The sequence below is a fragment of the Bubalus kerabau genome, chromosome 11 (genome assembly GCF_029407905.1).
Source record: "Bubalus kerabau isolate K-KA32 ecotype Philippines breed swamp buffalo chromosome 11, PCC_UOA_SB_1v2, whole genome shotgun sequence".
NCBI classification, from domain to species: domain Eukaryota; kingdom Metazoa; phylum Chordata; class Mammalia; order Artiodactyla; family Bovidae; genus Bubalus; species Bubalus kerabau.
In genome coordinates this window covers 47305515-47325697 of record NC_073634.1, presented here as the reverse complement: position 1 = coordinate 47325697, position 20183 = coordinate 47305515, and the positions used below count along the sequence as shown (strand labels likewise).

The window sequence follows — 20183 nt, the reverse complement described above, 5'->3', positions numbered from 1 at the left end:
GAATATTTTCATGCTGAGCTGAGAGACTTCCTGCTTTGCGGGCAGTCCACTCTGTTTCTGAGTTAATAGACCACCATTCCTCATCATGATCGAAATCCTGCCTCCCTCTACCTGCCACGTGGTGGCCCATTTTCTACATGTAGATCTGTACTTTCAGAGGTTTATGGGTTTTTTTTTAATTTTTAAAAATTATTTTGATTTATCGATCCATTATTTATTCTTGGCTGTGCTGGGCCTTTGTTGCTGTGCAGGCTTTACTCTAGTTGTGGAGAGTTGGGGCTGCTGTCTAGTTGCTGTGCACGGGCTTCTCACTGCAGTGGGCTTCTCTTGTGCTGGAGCATGAGCCAGACAGAGCACAGGCTCAGTAGTTGTGGCCCACGGGCTCAGCTGCTCCTTGGCACGTGGGATCTTCCTGGATCAGGGATCAAACCTGAATCTCCTACATTGGCAGGCAGATTCTTTACCATTGAACCACCAGGGAAGTCCTCAAAGGTTTATGTTTTATTGATAACTGAAATACAACTTTATTGTGGGAATTTAACGGCTGGAAATGCTATGACACACCTATTCCACCACTGAATACTTGAGTATCAGGATGCAACCAGAGCAGGCTCTGACTGACCCAGAGGGAAAGCTCACCGGCTCTGTTCACACTTTCTCCAGCAGCTCAGGACCCGCCTCTGGAAGGAGGCTGCAAACCCACTGAGCTGGGAGATGCTGTTCTCCCAGGAAAATCAACATTTCCATCATAAGCTCTGACACCTCAATCCTGCCCCTCATCTGGAGGGGGCCTGCATGTCTGCAGCTCTTCACACCGAAGAGCTCCTGGGCCCACTGCTGGGTGAGCAGGGGCAGAGAGGGGCCTGTGTGACTTCTGAGGGGCTACACTGCCCGTGCCCCACTCACTCCCAGGGACTGGTCACCATGGACCACACTGTAGGCCAGGCACGTGGGCCTCGTGGCTGAGCCAGGGAGAGAAGTTGCCCCATTTAGCCCAAGGGACAGATATGTGAGCAAGATAAACGGTGTCCTGGTTTCAAGCCTCTAAGTTCGGGCTGTTTTCCACATGGCACAGACACTGGACCACACGCTGTGATGCCCCAGGACAGCCTACATAGATGGTGAGAGTCCATCCCAGGCCTACCAGGAGGCCTCTTAGCAGAAAACAAATCAAAGTCTGGGTTTCAAGTATTCCTAGTCCGCGGTCAGCATCCACACTCATTCCTTGCTGCCTGGGGAAGAGGATGCAGGCACCCCGCATGGGAAGCTGGAGGGACTTCACAGTATCACTGAAGAGGGCAGTGTGGACGGAGGCCCAAGGCCTGGCCCCTGGGCTGCAGGAGTGGGTGTGGGGCTGGAGGGGGACATCCTGACGTGGCGTCAGTGAGTCTGTCTGAGTCCCCGCTGCTTCTGGGGAACTTCTTGGTGAAGCCTCGTCCCAAGCACATATGAGGCTGTGACCCCATTTTCACAGAAGGGTCCGCAATCCCTCCTCCCTCCATGAGTGAGCGGTGTGTCCTGTCCACAGAGGCACATACAGGCCTTCAACATGCTTTTTACCCAGAAGATCCAAGTGTTTCACCACAGCTCAGATTAGAAAGAGTGCTCGGCAGACCCACACAATCCTAATCTTTCCTCGGAAGGAGGAGAGCATTATCTTACCGATAAAAGGCTCGATTTTTCTTCTTTGTGAGATTGATTCTTCTACATTAGCACTATGTCTTTCATAAGCATTTCACATTTTTCTAGAAAACACATCAGTATCATTTATAATTGACAGCTTCCCCTGGGGTGATCTAAGATGTACTTCTGCCAAGACATGGATTCAGATATTAAATATTAGTCAATGTCAATTATGCTGTGATTATTCAGGAAGATTTTCTTTATATTCAATTTTCATTCATTTCACCTGTGACTGTAATTTAAACATGGGAGTTTCTTTATCGGGTTAAATGTGTCCCTGTGCTTTAGCTGATGGCACACAGCTTCAAGTATCTTCTGAGATCTGGGGCCAGACTGAAATAAAGTGTTATGTCTCCAGATTGCAGGAGAATCTATTATAATTCTTTTGAAGGCTGTGAACAAAACACAGGCAATGGCAGGATTATTTTTAATCCCCGAAAGCACTTGCAATATTTCTGTCCCAGTGCTATGGAAACTGCTGGCAGGGAGAAGCCCCGCCCGCGAGCCGTGGTCCTTCCTGCAGAGCGTAGGCAATTCTGACTTGTTTATTTAACTGAATGGCCTGCTCCGTCAGTTTGAGCAAATTCACATTCAGATAATCACTCAAGGCCCTACTGGATCGAATTGAAGGAAGCCCAGAGTCTGGTTTGGCCTTCTCTCTGTCACCCACAAATCCCCAACCCGAGGGGCAGGCTCCCTTTCCACGGCAGTCACCTGGCAGGACCCAGCCTGCCTGGGTTCTGGCGTCACCCTCTCTTACACCTGGCACAGTGGGGAAGACCCTGAGATATTCTAAGGCCAGTCCCTGCCCACAGCCACCTCCAGGCAGCGAGGTTCCCGGGGGCACCTCCTGGAATCATCCAGATACTCGGGCCGTGGTCCCCAGATGTTAGGCCGGGCGTGGAGGGGCAGTCTTCTAGACTCGGCCACGTGCTCACTGGGTCAGCTATCCATGAGCACCAAGACCTGAGCCTCAGACCAATCTTGCCGCTTCTTGCAGGGTGACCTCTCCGTCCACCAGCCTTCAGTCTGAAAGTATCCTGACAAGGGGTTAAGAGAACTGGAAACCAACTCAGCCTTTAGCTCGATGTTCCCAGAGATTTGGGGGAAGCGGCTCCTGTCGGGTCAGAGTCGCCCCAGCAGCGACGGGGCGACTGCCTTCTCACCTGCCTGTAACTCAGGTGTCTCTTCCCCGCAGAGACACCCCAGCCTCCCTCCATGGCCCTCGGGGTGGCTCCTCTGCTTTAAGCAACTCACATTCTGTCCAGCCAGGTGTCCAGGTGTCCCAGGGTAAGGAAGCAAATGTGGGCTTCTGCAAAGCAAGGATGCATCCTGACCTTGGACTAATGATATTTACATCGAAACTATGTGGAGCCACTGCCTCAGGCATAAACGCCAGCACATGTCCTGTGAGCCCAAGACGGATGCTCTGTCATCCCCTCTGCATCATTTGCGAAGCACTCCTCACACCTGTAAGCATTTTGCCACCTGCAGATGCACCATGTCACAGTGACTGAGAGTCCCCCTTGCCACAGGCTCCCTGGCCTCATCCTCGTCCTCTGAGCAGAAGGCAGGAAGGTTCTTCCCTTCCAGATCCAAGGAAGGAACGCAGCTTCCTCTTCTCACCCGCAGTCTCATCCATCACCTCCAGGAAAATCTCTTCCAGACCTGCATGCCAGGCTCCGATTTCCCTCCAGAGTTCTGTTCACATCACTGTGCCTCCGGGGCTGCCAGTACTTCAGACTCGTGCCCAAAATAAGACCTGCTGTCTGGCCTCTTATCTCAGCCCCTGTGCTCTGCTGAGGGTCTTGATGGAGTCTACCGCCCCTTCCCTCGTTCTTCCCTGGCCAGCAGAGGTGTTTCTTTCCTCTGGTGTGCACAGCACCTGCTTGCTTGTGGGGAGGATGCGAGCTTCAGGATGTGCAGGAGCATGGATTCAGGAAAGGGAGACAGAGACTCTGTGCTGCATGGGGGAGAGGATAAGGTCAAGGGAGAAGCAGGTATCCAGGGAAATGGGAGGGAAGGGGCTGAGGGTTACAGGCTGCCCACCCTTCACCTGGCATTCAGCACTTGCTTTGGTTTCAGTTTCCCCAGAAGCAGGTCCTCAGGGCAGGTTTGGGGGCATGTGGCTTATTTGGGAGGGGAGCCCAGGAAGCTATAGCAGAAGGATACAGAGTAGTCAGCCAATAAAGAGTTCCCTGGCCAGTAAAGCTCCATGCCTCCGGGCACTCAGGCACCATACAGTGTCATCTCTCCCAGGATCAAGGGAACTGTCCTGCCATCCAGGATCATGCCTGGCGTTTACAGCCTCTGCCTCTGCCCAGCTCAGAGAGCCCGGTTCTGGGCTTGCGCCGGGTGTTGTGGGGAGAGTGACCTTGGGACCCGGCAGCCCCCACCACACCTGCACTGTGTCTCTGGGGCCCCCATTAAGCAGTAAGGCAGGTGGTCTTGCCTCAGTAGCAATGGACAGCCGTGAAGAACCCAGGCAACCTGCATGGAATGTGAGCTGGCTGTGGAGGCGGGGGCACCAGGAACAGTGTGACTGTGGGGCTCCCCAGGCTTCCTGGGGTCAGCCCGGCTCACATCTGCATCCCCTGCCCTGCTCACCAGCAGGGGCCCACCCTCCTCAGGCCCCTCTGCTCTCTCCCTGCCCCTCCATGGCCCTGTCTCAGGGCTCCCAGGCACTGCTTCTCCCCGCTGCCCACGGCACTGGGTGCCCATGGCTCTGCTATCCCTCGCCATCCACTGCATGAGACTCCTGGCTGCCCACAACCTGATAAACCTCAGTGCTTGCCTTATTCATGAGCTTGAGAAGCTGGGTACATATGAAACTGACTCTGGATTTCCACCCTTTGGATGCAGGTTCTGACTCTTCCACTGAGCAGCTGTGTGACCTTCGGTGACTCACTTGTCCTCTCTGTGCCCAGGTTTCCTCCCCTGCAAAGTAGAGGCCTCCTGTTAACTCACCTTGTGGGGAGTGTGGAGGCTGTTGCTGTATTTCCAACTGCTTCCGGCTCATCCTTCTCGCAGGCCACAGTCCTCCACCCTGGAGCCCCTGTTGAGGCTTTTTTATTTTTACAGTGTGATGAAATATACCAGCTCACCCATTTTAGGTGTTCAATGGCATTAAGTACATGTCTGCTGTCATCATGCTATCTCTCCTGAGTCAGATTCCTCCTTGTCCAAGAGACTACATTCAGGGCTGCCCACCAAGCCTTCCCAAGACCCATGCATCCTCAGGCTGGCTTGTCACCAAGCCTGACTTCCTCCTGCTCCACCATCAGCCTGTGCTGTACTTGCATACCCATTGTACCCTGTTCTCCTGCCAATCAGGTGTCTTCTCTGCTCCTCACATTGTACCTTTGACCTTGCAGATGCCCTGCCCCGGGGTCCTCTCGCCTCCTTCATGAGGCTGAAGGCCTTCTCCTTGAAGCCCTCCAGGCTGCCCTTCATAGTGACATTTCAGTGCTGACAGGAAGTTCTGAGGATGCGCTGTGAACTTTCTCTTGCTGACTCTCTGGGGCTGGGGCTGTGCCCTACATGATGAATGCATGCTCAGGTACATGGACTGAGCGTCCATGTACCTGAGCTCAGTCAGACTGAGCGTATGACTCAGGATTGGCTGCCCAGTTGGTACTGGTGGTAAAGAACCTACTTCAGACTGTAGGATACATAAGAGACGCTGATCCAATCCTTGGGTCTAGAGGATCTCCAGGAGAAGGGAATGGCAACCAGTATTCTTGCCTGGAGAATCCCATGGACAGAGGAGCCTAGTGGGCTACATACAGTCCATGGGGTCACAAAGCGTCAGAGGTGACTGAAGCGACTTCGCATGCATGGATATGCATACGATTCTGGACACCCCAAACTAAGATGCTAAGATGTGCATTCAAATCACCACAAGATAATGACTTGGAGACCATTTTTCCATTAATTTCACAAATGTTTATTGAACAACTACTATGTGCCTGGTGTTTCCCTAGGCACTGGGGATATTCCAGTGTAAAAATACGTGGCTTGTAGGGAGCTTGTATCACAGTGGACGGAGATCTTTTCTATGCATTTGGTTCTGGAGACACGAAGATTTAAAAAATCCAGCTGCAATGATTTCATAAGCATAAGCTTCATTTTCCTTGCATGCAAAAATGAGGTTAAAATAGTTATCTCATAGGGCCGTTTAGAGGATTAAATAAAAAGATGAACATTTTTGGCATTGAGGCCTCAACAGATATTATTTTCTCCCTGAAAAGTCAAAAAAGCCACACATAGCTTCACAAACCTCAAGACAGCCTGACCAGCAGTCAGGCCCTCGCGCCTTTCTTCCGTAGCCCAGTCCTGGGCTGTGCAGGTTCGCGGGCCAGCCCTGGACCAGGCTGTGTCGGCCTCGGCGGGGCCCAGAGCGGCCACGAGGGGGCAGCGCTCGGCAGGGAATCTGCGCCACCGGCCGCGGCCCCGCGGCCCCCGGGCCTCCGTGCGCTCTTGCGTCGCTCTGACGCGCCCGAAGGCGGGCGCCGGGAAGGAGACCGCGACTCCCCTCGTCTGCGCCTCCGGAGGAGGGATCGAGCGCGTTCCCAAGGCGGCCCGCGAAAGACTGGGGTCCGGCGGGCAGCGGCGCAGTCTCGGACCCGCGTCGCCGGGAGGACCGCAGCGTCCTCCCCCCTCCGCCTCGCCCGGCGCCCCGCGCGCCCACCCTGCTCTGGGGCTGTCACTTCCGCGCGCCGCCGGGCAGGGGACCGGCCGTCGTCGAGGAGGATGCCCGGGTGCTGGCTGCGTCCCCAGGCTGCTGGCCGGCGCTGCCCAAGGAGGCGGTCGGGATAGCGCCGCCCAAACTTTCCTTCGCTGCAGCGTCAGGCGGAAACATCCCGCTCAGAGGCTCACGGAGAGCGCAGGAGGCTCTGTCGCCAGAGGGGACAGGCCCGGGCCTGCGCTGGGGAGCGCCCTGGAGTTCCTGGGGGCGCTGAAGGCGCCTTAAGAACAGGACTGGTGTCCAGCCTGCGCCCAGGCGGGGCAGGTCCAGGGCGCGGCTGCCCCTTCCCGGCGCCCCGCAGTGACCGTGACCTCCGCGCGCTCCCCGCGCACGTGCTCGCGGCCGAGGACGAGGAGGGGTCTGGCTGCACCCGCTGGGCAGCGGCTCGCGGGGAGGCCCAGGGCGCACCGAGGCGGTGCGGGGGAGCGCGCACGCCGCGCCCCCGCCTCCCCCGGGATCGGACTGGCGGCTGAGAGCTCAGAGCCGCCGGGTGTCTTGCCCGCCCGGCGGCGCCGCTGGAACCCGTGCCGGCCGGACTCGCAGAGGAGGGACAGGTGTAGTCCGCATCTGCGGGCGCTGCGCTCCGAAGCACTGGGTGGGCTCGGCGGTCCGGAGGGGGCTTGCGGGACTCGGAGCTCCGGTCCCGGCCGCGCAGGCCGATTGGCACCCCTTGGCTCTGCCAGCCTCAGGGAAGGAAGTCGCTGTGTAGCCCGGTCCCCAAGCGGTAGTCCAGGCGCGACCCTGGCGCCCACTGCCCTCGGCGGCACCCGCAACGGCCCCGGGACCTAGAGGTGCGCGCGGTCGCCGCCGGCGCCGCCCCCATGCTGCTCGGAGCGCCCAGGCTGTGCGCATCCCGGGCGGCCGCCGCGGCGCAGAGAGAAGACGACGGCGACAGGCTGGGCGGGGACATGGACGAGTCGTCGCTGCTGGACCTGCTGGAGTGCTCCGTGTGCCTGGAACGCCTGGACACGACGGCCAAGGTGCTGCCCTGCCAGCACACCTTTTGCCGCCGCTGCCTGGAGAGCATCGTGAGCTCGCGTCGCGAGCTGCGCTGCCCCGAGTGCCGCATCCTGGTGGGCTGCGGCGTGGACGAGCTGCCCGCCAACATCCTGCTGGTGCGCCTGCTGGACGGCATCCGCCAGCGGCCCCGCGCCGGCGCCAGCCCCGGCAGCAGTCCGCCCGCGCGTCCTGGCCCGGGCCCCAGTCCCGCTTCGGGGGCGGCCTCGGCGCTTGCGGGTGGCGGGGGCAGCTCCCCTGGCTCCCCAGTCCTCCTCCCCGCGGCGATCGGCGCCACCTCCAGCCTGCGCGAGCTGGCGACCAGCAGGAGCGCGCCCCCAGCAAAGGTGGGTGTGCGCTTCTCCGAGTTGTGAGTGTGTTGGGGGCAGGGGGCAGTGCGGAGGGGCAGGGGACCAGAGGTGTTCTGCGATGGCCTTCACCTTGTGCTTGTTTCTCGACTGGCTTCCCTCCATCGACTCCGTAGGTGTAACCCTCAGAGTCCCTCTTGCCAACTCTGGGGCATCACTGTGCTCCCATCCCACCCTCTTCCAACTTCTCCTTGTGACTTGACGTCCATCCTCTCCCTCTGGAATCCCTGTGCCCACCTGCACTTGTTATGTGGCCTGTGCATTTGTGTCAGTGCCCCCCCCCCCCACTTGGTGTGGCCAGGACTCCCTGCCCCTGTCCCCATCCAGTCTCTTGCTGCACTGGACCTGTTTCTCCACCTGTAACTTTGCTGGGCCTTTGGTCTCTCTGAACATAGTCTTCTTCTCCTGGACCCCAGACTAACCCTCTGTACACCCTTGCCCACCTGGACTGAAGTTAGTGCCTGCTGATTTCCTGGGTCCTGGCTGCTGGGAGGGGGACGGGGGGCGCTCCTGCCTGGTGTCTGGCAAGGGGGAGTCTGGCAGAGGCCAGTGCACGCCTGGGTTACGAGAACACACACTGTAAACCCATTTAGCAGGAGGGAAGAAGTCAACCTGGAGCCCAGGAATGTCTGCTTCAGCCATAGGTGGACCGGGCCTGTCTGGCAGCCCTGGTCCTGTCCTGGGATCTCAGGCCTGCCGTGTCCCCACTGGGTTGTTATTTGAGGGTTTTTCTCCTTTTGCCTTTGGTGCAGCTCCGTTGTATAGCGTGAACTGCTTCTGTTTCAAAGACCGTATCTGGAGGGTTCCGGCGGTTTTGTTTCAAGAGCTACTCAGAGTGTGTCATTTCACACCTCGGCCGCCTTGGGCTCTGTGGCTGGGGGACGCCAGCCTGTAGGATGCTGGTTTAAGTGAGAGATGAGAAAGTACTTGTGTTTCATGTTTTGTTTAAATGTGGAAAAGCTTAAAAGGATTGTTGATCTGTTGCAAATATTCACTTTAGAAAGCACAGCCATAACCCCTCTGCTTTTGACCTTTTAAAGGTCTGGTGGTGCAGAAGCCATTTAATGAATCCTTCTTATATCTGAAGTACTGCAGTGAGGGAAGGTCTCCACTGAATTGCTCAGCACTGCAGTGTCTCTGAGGTCAGGAACTTAAGTCCTTGGGTAGTTAAGCTTTGGAGTTAAAAGTCAGACTTTGCCAAACTGGGTTTTTCCTATTAATCAGGGGGAATGACCATTCTCAAGTCAAGAATAGTCAAGGAATATTTATAAACGGGATCACTGCTGAAGGGGAATTGATGATATTATTGCACGCCTGCTCAGTTGTTTCAGTCGTGTCTGACTTTTTGCGACCCCAGGGACTGTAGCCTACCAGGCTCCTCTGTCCATGGGATTCTCCAGGCAAGAATACTGGAGTGGGTTGCCATACCCTCCTCAAGGGGATCTTCCCGACCCAGGGATGGAACCGGCATCTCCTGTGTCTCCTGCATTGCAGGCAGATTCTTTACTGCTGAGCCACCAGGGAAGCCCGATTGTGTTAATTAATTTGGTTTTTAATTGTGATTAAATCCAGTTATAAGTGTTCTTGTTACAGATTTTTAAACTTTTCTTTCCCGCCTTGCTGTTATTGTCTAAGGTATTATAACTGAAGGCCCTTTTTTTACGAAACAAGTGGGTTACCTCCTCTGGCTCAGAGAATGAAATGATTTTTGAATGATGCTTCTAGTGAGGACGTTTTGTGAATGGAGTCTGATCAGGAGGGTGGGAGGCCTTGAGGCTGCTCCTGGAATCCATGGCATTTGCAGCATTTAAAGACATTTGTGAAGGGGCTGAACTTATAATTTTTAGTGATGACACTTAGTTCCAGAGAATTAATTTTTTGTCGCCTGGAGTTGGGGATGATTAACTGACTTTCTGTCTGGATACGTGCAGCAGATTCCGTCCAGGTCTGTCTGAACCCAGCAGACTCTGGAACACATTTCCCTTTTTCATTTTCCTGTTTTACCTAAGTGTGAGCTCCGTCCTTTCTTTCAAGGCCCCCTCACCTAAGACACACTAAGCTTGTGTCTTACGAAGGGTCCGAATTAAATCTGATATTACATTTGATCTTTTTCAGAGAGGAAAGAAAGAATAGCGTCTGTGTGGACTGTAGTATCATCTAGGCTTTTAGCCACTGGTTTTCAATAATTGTCGGGTGTCTTGGGCAACCAGATGTCCTGCATAGAGGACTGTTAGCAGCCCCTGTGAGTGTGGCAGGCAAAACCTTAAGCTGAGCTTCACTTCCAAGTAGGCTCTGGTACTTGACTGTCCACTGGAATAAATCTGGATCTGGGTGTTGCCGTGTGCTGTTTCATAGATGGGCACTTGTCATCAGTGGGTACTATGTATGCCTTAGTAGTAGGTGACTAAATATAAGACAGTCCCATTTCCCAGCGAGAAGCTCCTCCAACCTTCCTTTGGGTCAGTGGGGAAGTGTGGATGTTTTATTAGGTGGGTGGATTAGCAGGTATCTGCTTAGATGTCTGTTAATTTAGTGACAGGTAGATACTGGAATCGGAGAAGGCAATGGCACCCCACTCCAGTACTCTTGCCTGGAAAATCCCATGGACGGAGGAGCCTGATGGGCTGCAGTCCATGGGGTCGCGAAGAGTCGGACACGACTGAGCGATTTCACTTTCGCTTTTCACTTTCATGCATTGGAGGAGGAAATGGCAACCCACTCCAGAATTCTTGCCTGGAGAATCCCAGGGGCGGGGGAGCCTGGTGGGCTGCCGTCTATGGGGTAGCACAGAGTCGGACATGACTGAAGCGACTTAGCAGCAGCAGATACTGGAATGGACTTAACTCCATTCAGTTCTGGAAACACTTTCCAAACCCTCACTTGCGTCTTTCACTGGAGGTGCTGGGACCCTCCAGCCTGGTAGGCGGGGCTCTGCATTCACCTGTGCTGCCTGGGACAAGGTGTTAGAAATGAGTTAAATCTGCTGCCCTGGAGCTCTTACACCGCGGTTTCGGTGCCCACTGCTCAAGGCTGGCAGATGCCACCATCCTGTATGGCCATCAGAGTCGCCTTAGCCCATGGGATGCGCTGCCACTGCAATTGCTGTTTCTCAGCCTAAGCTTTTTTTTTTTTTTTTTCTTTCTGTTTTACAGTTTTGCAAGGTGACCCCTCAAACACCCTAAATGCATTGATGGAGGTTTTTAGGGCCACTGGTCTTTCTGAGAGGGTTTTGTGGTTCCCAGTTGGGTAATTCAGAGAGTACTTTTTAAAGTGAATGAGTAGGGCACAGATATCAGACAACTGCAGTCTTTTTCTGAGTGATTTTCTGAGAAAATCCTTGCTTGTATCTGGCATACACCTGCACTGTGCAGGCACCATCCTGGGTGACCAGGTAGGCGTGTCCCCGATGGAGCTGACATTAGGGTTCCTGAGGGGCGCCAGGCAGGTTTTGGCCAGAACTTTGTGGTGGTTAAAGGCAGGACATTATCACAGTTAAAGGCCTATGGAGGGTTTGGCTAAGGCTCTTGCTGATGGAAAACACAGTGCTCGAGTCTGACTAGTTTGCCCGAAGGTACTTAAAACCTGTGTATCTCTTGGCCAGCAGTATCTCCAGATGGGGTCTGGGTAATGGGAGCGACCCAGTAATGGGAGCAGCGAAATGAACCATACCAAAGATGTCTATTTGCTATTATATCTTATAAACACACACATACAATAATTCACCATATTTTGGATGCAGACTCAGAGTGTTCTCTGGGTTCTAACTTGCCTTTCTAGTTTGAGCCACAGTCACAATTTATGGTTTCCTATTTGTTTCTTTCAAATGGACTGAGGACTAAGAGACTCAAAATAATCTGAGTGGAGCACCTTCCAGATTTTAAATAATTCCCCCGAATGTGTTCTGTTTTTGTTCCGGCCAAGTGACAGTTTTAAAGCCATCTCTCTCTGATAAGTCTTTCCTAAGTCATCACCTTGGTTTTCCAAGAAGTGACTTCTTCTGCACTTAGATTTCTTTGGTTTACATACTATTTAATTAGAGTTGTATCTGTATGTAAGTATATAAGCATGCTTGCATAAACATGCTTGAGAATCCAGACAGTGGACTCCTGATGAGCACCAGCCTCCCCAGCATGAGTGTTTACCTGGACAGTGGCCAGTCAGGTGCAGCTCTCTGTGGGGTGGACACCTTGGCTGTCCTGTGGAGGGTTAGGGCTAGGACATGACTGTGTCCTAAGGGTGGGAGGCTGTGGCTTTTTCTAGGGTGTCACAGGGGCTCCAGAGAAGGGACTTAGGGGTTATGAAAGCCGGGCTGCTCCCAGGACGGCAGGCAGTGGTGACCGCGGTCACTGTGTCTCCAGGGCAGATGCCAGCCTTTGTGATGGAAGAGTCGTGCCAAGTCCTTTGGGACGTGTTTTTAGAAGGGCCTCGGGTGCAGAACCAGCTCTTCTGGGACACGTGGCCATTATTGAGTGCCTGCTGTGTGTGGGTGGGTCAGGCGGTGTAAGTGTGTCTCCTTACTTTCCAACTGCAGCTCAGCGAGGCTGTTTCTTAGCAGATGAAAACTGACCTTGGAGGTGAACTCTGGATATACCGGCCTACTGGCTTCCTGATTAGCCACCTCTCACTATCATAGACCTAATCAATTAGAGACTGTAGTCCCAAACCAGGCGGTTGGGTCCTGAGGTCACTCTGCCCACAGCTGCAGGTGTTTTGGGCCCTATGGGTGGGCCTGTGCAAAGTGAGGTGCTGGTGGGGGTCCTGGTGGGAGAGTGTCATGTTGGCCGTGGCTCTGGGGACAGGTTGCTGGCAGCTGTAAGTGTGGAGGCCCGGGCATCTGGGGTCTGTCCAGGGCTCCATTCTGTCCTCAGGGATGTGTCTTCGTCCACCCTGTTCTGTCACTGTCCTGGGATGACACCAGGGGTCTCAAAGCAAATGCAGGGGCATTGTGCCACTGTGAGAGGCCAGGTGTTCACTGCTCAGGTCAGGGAGCAGACCCAACTCGGCCACCCCCACCACACACCCCCGCACCCTATCCCTGAGGACTGGAGCCCAGCTCCTCGGGGTTTGGGACCCAGGCCCACCTCCCCCTGGGCTGCGCCCCACCACCCCACCTCAGGTATTGGCAGGTTTCAGGGCTCCTGAGGGCCATGTGAGGAGGGTGGGTGGGGACTTGATGGACAACCAGGACTGGCACTAAGGATGGGTGTGTTCATCCCTGGGCAGATGGCTTGACTCTTCTGGGCCTTCTCATTAGTGGTGGGGAGAGCTTGTCTGCATTAGTGGGTGAAGGGTGATGCAGGTGGGGAACAACACAACCCAGGGGCTGTCGGCTGGGTACCATCAGCCACACACATCTTGAAACCGCAAATCACCACCGAGGTGTGCTCCCCGGGTCCACCTGACTGCTAGTGGAGTCAGAATATGGTGTCCTAAGTTGTGTGTGTGTGTGTGTGTGTGTGTGTCTCATACATGTTATACCTCTAGGTTCAAAGTCGGTTCAAATCTAGTTCTCATGACTGAATCTCTGAATGTTGAGGAGCATCTAAGGGCTTGAATCTGTTTCACCTTTAAATTGCCTCCAACTTTTATCTGTTATTGAGGTAGTGTTCTTGATCCTTACAAGCTTCATTGAACTGAAAAAAAGCCCAAAATGTCATCTGTTTTAGGGAAGGCAGCTTAATAACCCTGCTGGATGCTGAGTTGCTGCTTGGGCCTCTGCTGAGAGGGAAGGGGCACAGCTTCCTCCTCTGCAGGATGGGGGTAGTGGGATGGGGGGAGAGGAGTCGGGGGTCTCGTCTATACCTCCCACCTGTGCAGGAAGTGGTGGTGGGGGCTCATCTACACCTCCTGCCTCTACAGAACAGGCTTACCCCCATTGTTCCCTCATCCAGCCCGTAAGAGCCTGTGGGCTCGCTGGAGCAGGATGAGATTGAGTCTCAACTATAGAGTTGTTTCAAGTGTGCATTTCACTTCAGTCTGTATTTAACCTTTATTTTTGCAGTTAATAGACTCTTTTTCGAGGTACATTTTTGGAATAAAACATCAGCAGGATTCAGTTGGGGAAATGCTCTAACTTTATGGTGCTTGAAGAGACCAAGGTCACTTTGTATCTGATTTGCCTTCCTTGGAAGATCTTCCAATCTGATGTACTTGATGCATGTGTGACGTCTGTCCTGTTGGAATTCTAATTCACCTTGAAATGCGAGAGTGTCAGAGAGGTGGTGGCTGTGGTGAATGGTTTAAAAACTGTGGTGTGGCTCCCTTCTCCCTCCACACAAAACTGGACTAAAAAGAGCAGGTGAAGCAGCAGCATGATTCAGAGTCTCCTCATAGGCTGCTGTTCCTTCGAGCCGGACTCCAGCTCTGATGGGAGGACTGGAGTCCAGCAAGCCCAGGGAGCTGCTGCATGGACAGCATGCTGCAGGCAGTCCATTTGCACCAGCCAGCCCTGGACAAGCTACAATACTTGGGCAGCAAAGAAATGCTCTTTGTGTATTGTTATTTTTCATTTGCTGCTTGGTCAACACATCTGAGTCACGTTAAGTGAAAATCTTGCTGCACTAAATGGAATTCTAAACATAGCCCCATAAAGGGGCCAGAGAAAGATGCAGCGTCAATTATTCAAGAGGGTCAAACGTACGAGGTCTCATACTGTCACAGTTCCCAGTGCTTTCAAAAGTGATTTACTTCTTAATTGTCCACTGAGTGACCTTTCCAGTTATATCTTTCTGCTTCTAGGTCTTAAGGCACTTGGTTTAGTAACTTGAGTTTCTCTTACAAGTATGACAGGTAAATCATCAGTTGTTTAGGTAAATCGTCTGGAATTAGAGCCTGACCTGTTCATTCTCACTCAGCGACAAATATATTTCAATATATGTAAATGGATTTGTGTATATACATACACATAAAAGACGCTTACTCCTTGGAAGAAAAGCTATGACAAACCTAGACAATGTACTAAAAAGCAGAGACATCATTTTGCCAACAAAGTTCTGTATAGTCAAAGCTATGATTTTTCCACTTGTCATGTACGGATGTGAGTGTTGGACCATGAAGAAGCTGTGCATTGAAGCATTAATGCTTTTGAAATGTGGTACTGGAAAAGACTCTTGAGAGTCCCTTGGACTGCAAGGAGATCCAACCAGTCCATCCTAAGGACTGATGCTGAAGCTGAAATCCCAATACTTTAGCCACCTGATGCGAAGAGCTGACTCATTAGAAAAGACCCTGATCCTGGGGAAGATTTAAGGCAGGAGAAGAGGGCGACAGAGGATGAGATGGTTGGATGGTGTCAGTGACTCAGTGGACATGAGTTTGAGCAAACTCAGGGAAAATAGTGAAGGCCAGAGAAGCATGGTGGGCTGCAGTCCATGGGGTTGCAAAGAGTTGGACATGACTTAGTGACTGAACAACAACAAATGCACATATACTAATATATAGGAAGTATAAATATATATGTATCATTTTTATATGTTACACATTTACCATTATTAATTTGGTTGGCATTTCATCCCTTTGAATGAAAGTTTGAGGACTAGCGACTTCTGGTGACCTTTAGTTTCCTCACAGTGAGTCGTGTGCTAAGAAAGCCCATCCAGCTGGACTGAACTGTCCAGTGGTGACAGGAAAGACCTGTCTGTGCCCACGCTATGTCCAGTTCTGGCAGGCCCCTCTGGCTCTGCTACCAGCTGCCACAGGGCTTGGGCAGCGCTGGCCTTCTGGGTGCTGCCCGGGCAGAGCACATGGCATGAAAGACCTGGACGTGTGGCTGCCTGAGAGCCGCCAGTTGTCACTGGGCATCATGGGACCAGTAGAAAGCTGGCATCATGCGGTCGTGTCTTCTGGGCCAGTTAGTGAGAGGCTGGGGCTTGAGGTGTGTGCAGGTGTTGGCAGGTGCAGGCGGGCACTTGTGAAGCATGGAGGGAGGCTTGAGTAATTGGCTCTGGGGACTGTGGTTGCTGATGGGGCCGTTTTGATGAGTAATAGACCCCATTAGATCCAGCAAGGTGCTCGATGATGTATAATTAAAGACGGCATTAGTCAGGCAGAAACCACAGCGTTTAAAAGTGTGCAAGGAATGGTGTCTCAGGCTAAAGCTTGCATCTGGGATGGGGGAGGCAGGATGCGAACCAGTCTGAAGCTGCTGCCTCTGGACAGTTGGGTGGCTGTTCACAGGACAGCTGGTGTCCTCCTGAGTCTCAGATATTTGTAGTGACAGCGGCCATGGTAGTTTAGAAGTTTATTTTAGGTGAATTTACAGCTTGTGGAACAGTTCTGATTGGTTACTCTACCACAAAACAGAAGTCCTATTTCTGTTCTCCGTGGAGCAGGCTGAGCCCAGGTGAGCGCTGGTCTGAGACCCGTCTGCACAGTCCAGCTTCGGCTCCCAGTCCCTTCCTTATTTATGCAGTGGAGGGTGGGGGTGTGTGGAGTGGGGGCTTGGGTCTCTGCGGGTGGGGGGAGTGGACCCAGCGGCTGGGCTGAGCGCTGCCCTGTCTGTCACCCACCTGACCATTCAGACCTCTCTGTCCAATGCTGAGAGAACCGTGTGCCCCGCTGGGCCTTGGCTCCTGGACTCCTTTTAATCAGAGTCAAGCATCTGGCAGACAACCTCAGTTGTTAATTATGCTGCTATTAATATTCATGTTGACAGTCATCTGCTCTTCAGCCCAGGGGTTCCCGCAGCGCTTCACAGGCCAGGAGGCGGGCCCCCTCCTGCAGCGACAGACACAAACGGGAGCCCAGGTCACTGCTCCAAATGTCTGCTCTGTGCCTCCCACCAGTGTCCCCGGGGGGGGAGGGCTGCAAGGCTCCTCCAGGCAGCCATGTGGCTCTGTGGCCTCACAGAGGCCAGGGTTTGGTCTCTGACGCCCTGGAGCTCAGAGTGTGGGTGTTTCAAGAGACCAAGTGGGGTGCCAGCTGAAAAATGTCAGATGCAATGGAGATATTTTGTGATGTGTGTGTTTATACTCTAGATGGATTAATTTAGGTTAAAAAAAAGTTACTGAGTTCTCTTTGCATTTCATAGATGATGTCTTTATTCTGTGGAAGAAAGTGTCCTTGAAAGGATTGCAGCCATAGTCCTTTATGAACCTGGTGCTCCTGGACTTGGGCCACACATTGAAGTCCTGTAAACGCTGCAGCGTGGCCCCAGCCCTGAGGTCTTGATGCATTCGATCTGGGTGCAGCCCGGCATTGGCTTGTCAAAGTCCCCAGGTGGTGCAGACGCTGGCTGTGGGCAGTGCTGGCCTGAACCACAGAGGCTGGGGAGGTTGGAGGAGTCGGGAGGACATTTCTGGAAGCCCTATCCCCTCCCCTGGATGGCTGGCCAGGTGGAGAAGGAGTGTGGGCTTGGAGGCCTGGGGCCCCAAGGTGCATGGAGCAGACTTGGTCCTGGAGGGAGGTGATCAGGGCCAGTAAGGGTCATTGACCAGCTGGACAGGAGGCTCCAGGGGAGCTGGAGACAGAGGGTCATCCTCGGCCCTTTTATTTAGGAGACTGACACTGCTCTGCTCATTAATTCACTTAATAAATAATTCTTTGGGAAAAAGTTTCATACAAAAGCAATAAATTCAACTCATTAATCCACCAGTCCTTGTGACGACTCAGCGATCTGGGCACCGTGGTTGCCCCCCTCTATGCAGACCCAGAGGAGTGTAGGAACTTGGGCTTTTCTGGGGCCATGCTGAGGTGGAGGGCTGAGGCTATGAGCCCCTCTCCACAGGGCGGGAAGGCAAGGTGTGAGCTGGGTTCCGATTCTTTCCCGTCGTTTTCACCTCACCAGGATGCCCAACTGGGGAGATGCCAGGATACTTCCTGCGGTCTTTACCACGTCGTGAAAGAGGCAGGTGGGTGGGAGAATTTCCTGGTGGAACCGAAGGGGCAGATGTGGAGGGAGGGCTATGGGGAGGAGAGAGTCTTCCTTTCCTACCTGAGGGGTAGGTGAGAGTGGCCTGCTGTCACTCAGGGCCGGAGCCAGGGGCAGCCACTCACCTCAGAGGCCAGGGTGACATGATGACCCGCCCTGTGCTGGGGAGGTGGGGCTGTGGGGTCTTCCTGAATTGGAAGGCCTCTGCATTCACACGGTGAAACCAACATTATGGAAATGCAGTTAGTGAACCTGGGTCCCCAGAAGTGTCCTTCTGTCCAGTGTTCTCACATGGCAGCCTCTACCGTCCATCTGAGGCTGCCTGCCCCCCGAGCTGAGTGTTAAAATTGGGCCAGATGTGCTTGCTCAGGGCTCCACACTGGTGGCCATGGAAACGGACTAGATACAGAATCTTCTCCTGGACATCTGTGCCTCCACGGCTCAAACACATGCACAAAAAGCTACCAGATTTACACATGTTCAGATAAAGCCTTCGGATGGCACAAATTCTAGATTGTATCCTCCAGGCAGTGCTGTCTGCAGGTCTAGGATGGAGACCACCTGTGAAACCTACAATTTTCTATAGCCACATTACAGAAGTCAAAAAGCCACAGATGAAATTGTCTTAATAATGTATTTTATTTAACCACTCGACTCAAATGTGTACCTGAGCGCTGCTCAGCACAATACATTCTCAGGGTGCTTTGCCTCCCTGGTCCACGCCTGGCACCAAGCCCGCTGTGTCTGTCACTAGCCAGCACGCCTCAGCGATGGTTCAAGGGCCACACATGGCTGCAGAGCCCCCTGGGGGCACCGGGCTGCTGGCAGAGCTCCAGACACCGTGATAGAGGGCTGGCGTCTCCTGCTTCTACATTTCCAGCGACCTGTGCCCACGTGATTTGGAGGGTCTGTGGACCACGCCAGGAGCCCCTCTGAAGTGTCAAGGTGACAGGATCTTCCAATGACACAGGCTCTGGGGATTTGGTGTGGTGACAGCGGGGGCAGCAGGAAGGTGCCCCGAGGACCCCTCTGAACCCCAAGTGTGGTGGTTTCCTGCCTAGTCGATCACTTGGGTCCCTTCCTCCAGTTTCATTGTCAGCGGACTCTTCTCTGGGTCCTGACAGGCATGGTGTTCTACCCCCTGGACAGAGTGAAGTCCAGCTCTTGTAGAAGGAGGGCCAGCGTCCCACACGTAAATGGTTATGAAACTGTCACCTGCCCGGCTGTTGGTTCCTGAGGTGACAGGTGCACCATGGGGGAGGGGTGTTTCCCTTCTCAGTCACCTGCAGTTTCTTCAGGATGATGGTGGTGGGGGGCACTCTAGCTCCTTTCAGTGACACCAGGCAGGGCAGGGTTGTTTGGGTCTGACTTGCCCTTGGGGCGGTGTCCAGGGCAAAGCCGGGTTAATGGACTGTTTGAAAGTTTATGACCTGAAACTCAGATTTTTGCCTTTTCTAGTTTGCACTGTGTATTATCAGATTTATATATCAGGCTGTGAGGACTTAGTTCAGTTCAGTTCAGTTGCTCAGTTATGTCCAACTTTTTGCGACCCCATGAATTGCAGCACGCCACGCCTCCCTGTCCATCACCAACTCCCAGAGTTTACCCAAAATCATGTCCATTGAGTCGGTGAGGCTATCCAACCATCTCATCCTCTGCCATCCCCTTCTCCTCCTGCCCTCAATATTTCCCAGCATCAGGGTCTTTTCCAATGAGTCAGCTCTTCGCATCAGGTAGCTAAAGTATTGGAGTTTCAGCTTCAGCATCAGTCCTTCCAATGAATACCCAGGACTGATCTCCTTTAGAATGGACTGGTTGGATCTCCTCACAGTCCAAGGGACTCTCAAGAGTCTTCTCCAACACCACAGTTCAAAAGCATCAGTTCTTTGGCGCTCAGCTTTCTTTATAGTCCAACTCTCACATCCATATGTGACTACTGGAAAAACCATAGCCTTGACTAGATGGACCTGTGTTGACAAAGTAATGTCTCTGCTTTTGAATATGCTGTCTAGGTTGGTCATAACTTTCCTTTCAAGGAGTAAGTGTCTTTTAATTTCATGGCTGCAGTCACCATCTGCAGTGATTTTTGAGCCCCCCAAAATAAAGTCAGCCACTGTTTCCACTGTTTCCCCATCTATTTGCCGTGAAGTGACGTGACCAGATGCCATAATCTTAGTTTTCTGAATGTTGAGTTATCTGAGGTTATTGATATTTCTCCCGGCAATCTTGATTCCAGCTTGTGTGTCTTCCAGCCCAGTGTTTCTCATGATGTACTCTGCATATTAAGTTAAATAAGCAGGGTGACAATATATAGCCTTGACGTACTCCTTTTCCATGATTTAATGAAGAGTTAGCATTTCATTGGAAACTCAGTTCCTGGGTTCTGGCTGGAGTGGGCTTGGGCAGGGACTGGGTGTCCCGTGGTGTCCTTCATAGTTGGTTGGCAGCCCCACACCCTGTTGACCAAGGTGAACGATTGTAGCATTTGAAGTTGTGTCTCTGCTTTGATGACACATCTTTT

General features: G+C 53.1%; 1 protein-coding gene across 1 annotated transcript in view; it reads left to right on the top strand.

The window, feature by feature from the left end:
• Positions 1-6181: 6181 nt before the first annotated feature.
• SH3RF3 (SH3 domain containing ring finger 3) overlaps positions 6182-20183 on the top strand; it is a 159388-nt gene continuing 145386 nt past the window's right edge. The window contains exon 1 of the mRNA XM_055540234.1: positions 6182-7773. Within this exon, the coding sequence (XP_055396209.1) occupies positions 7252-7773 (522 nt within the window). The 5' untranslated portion in view covers positions 6182-7251. The remainder of the gene's footprint in view (positions 7774-20183) is intronic.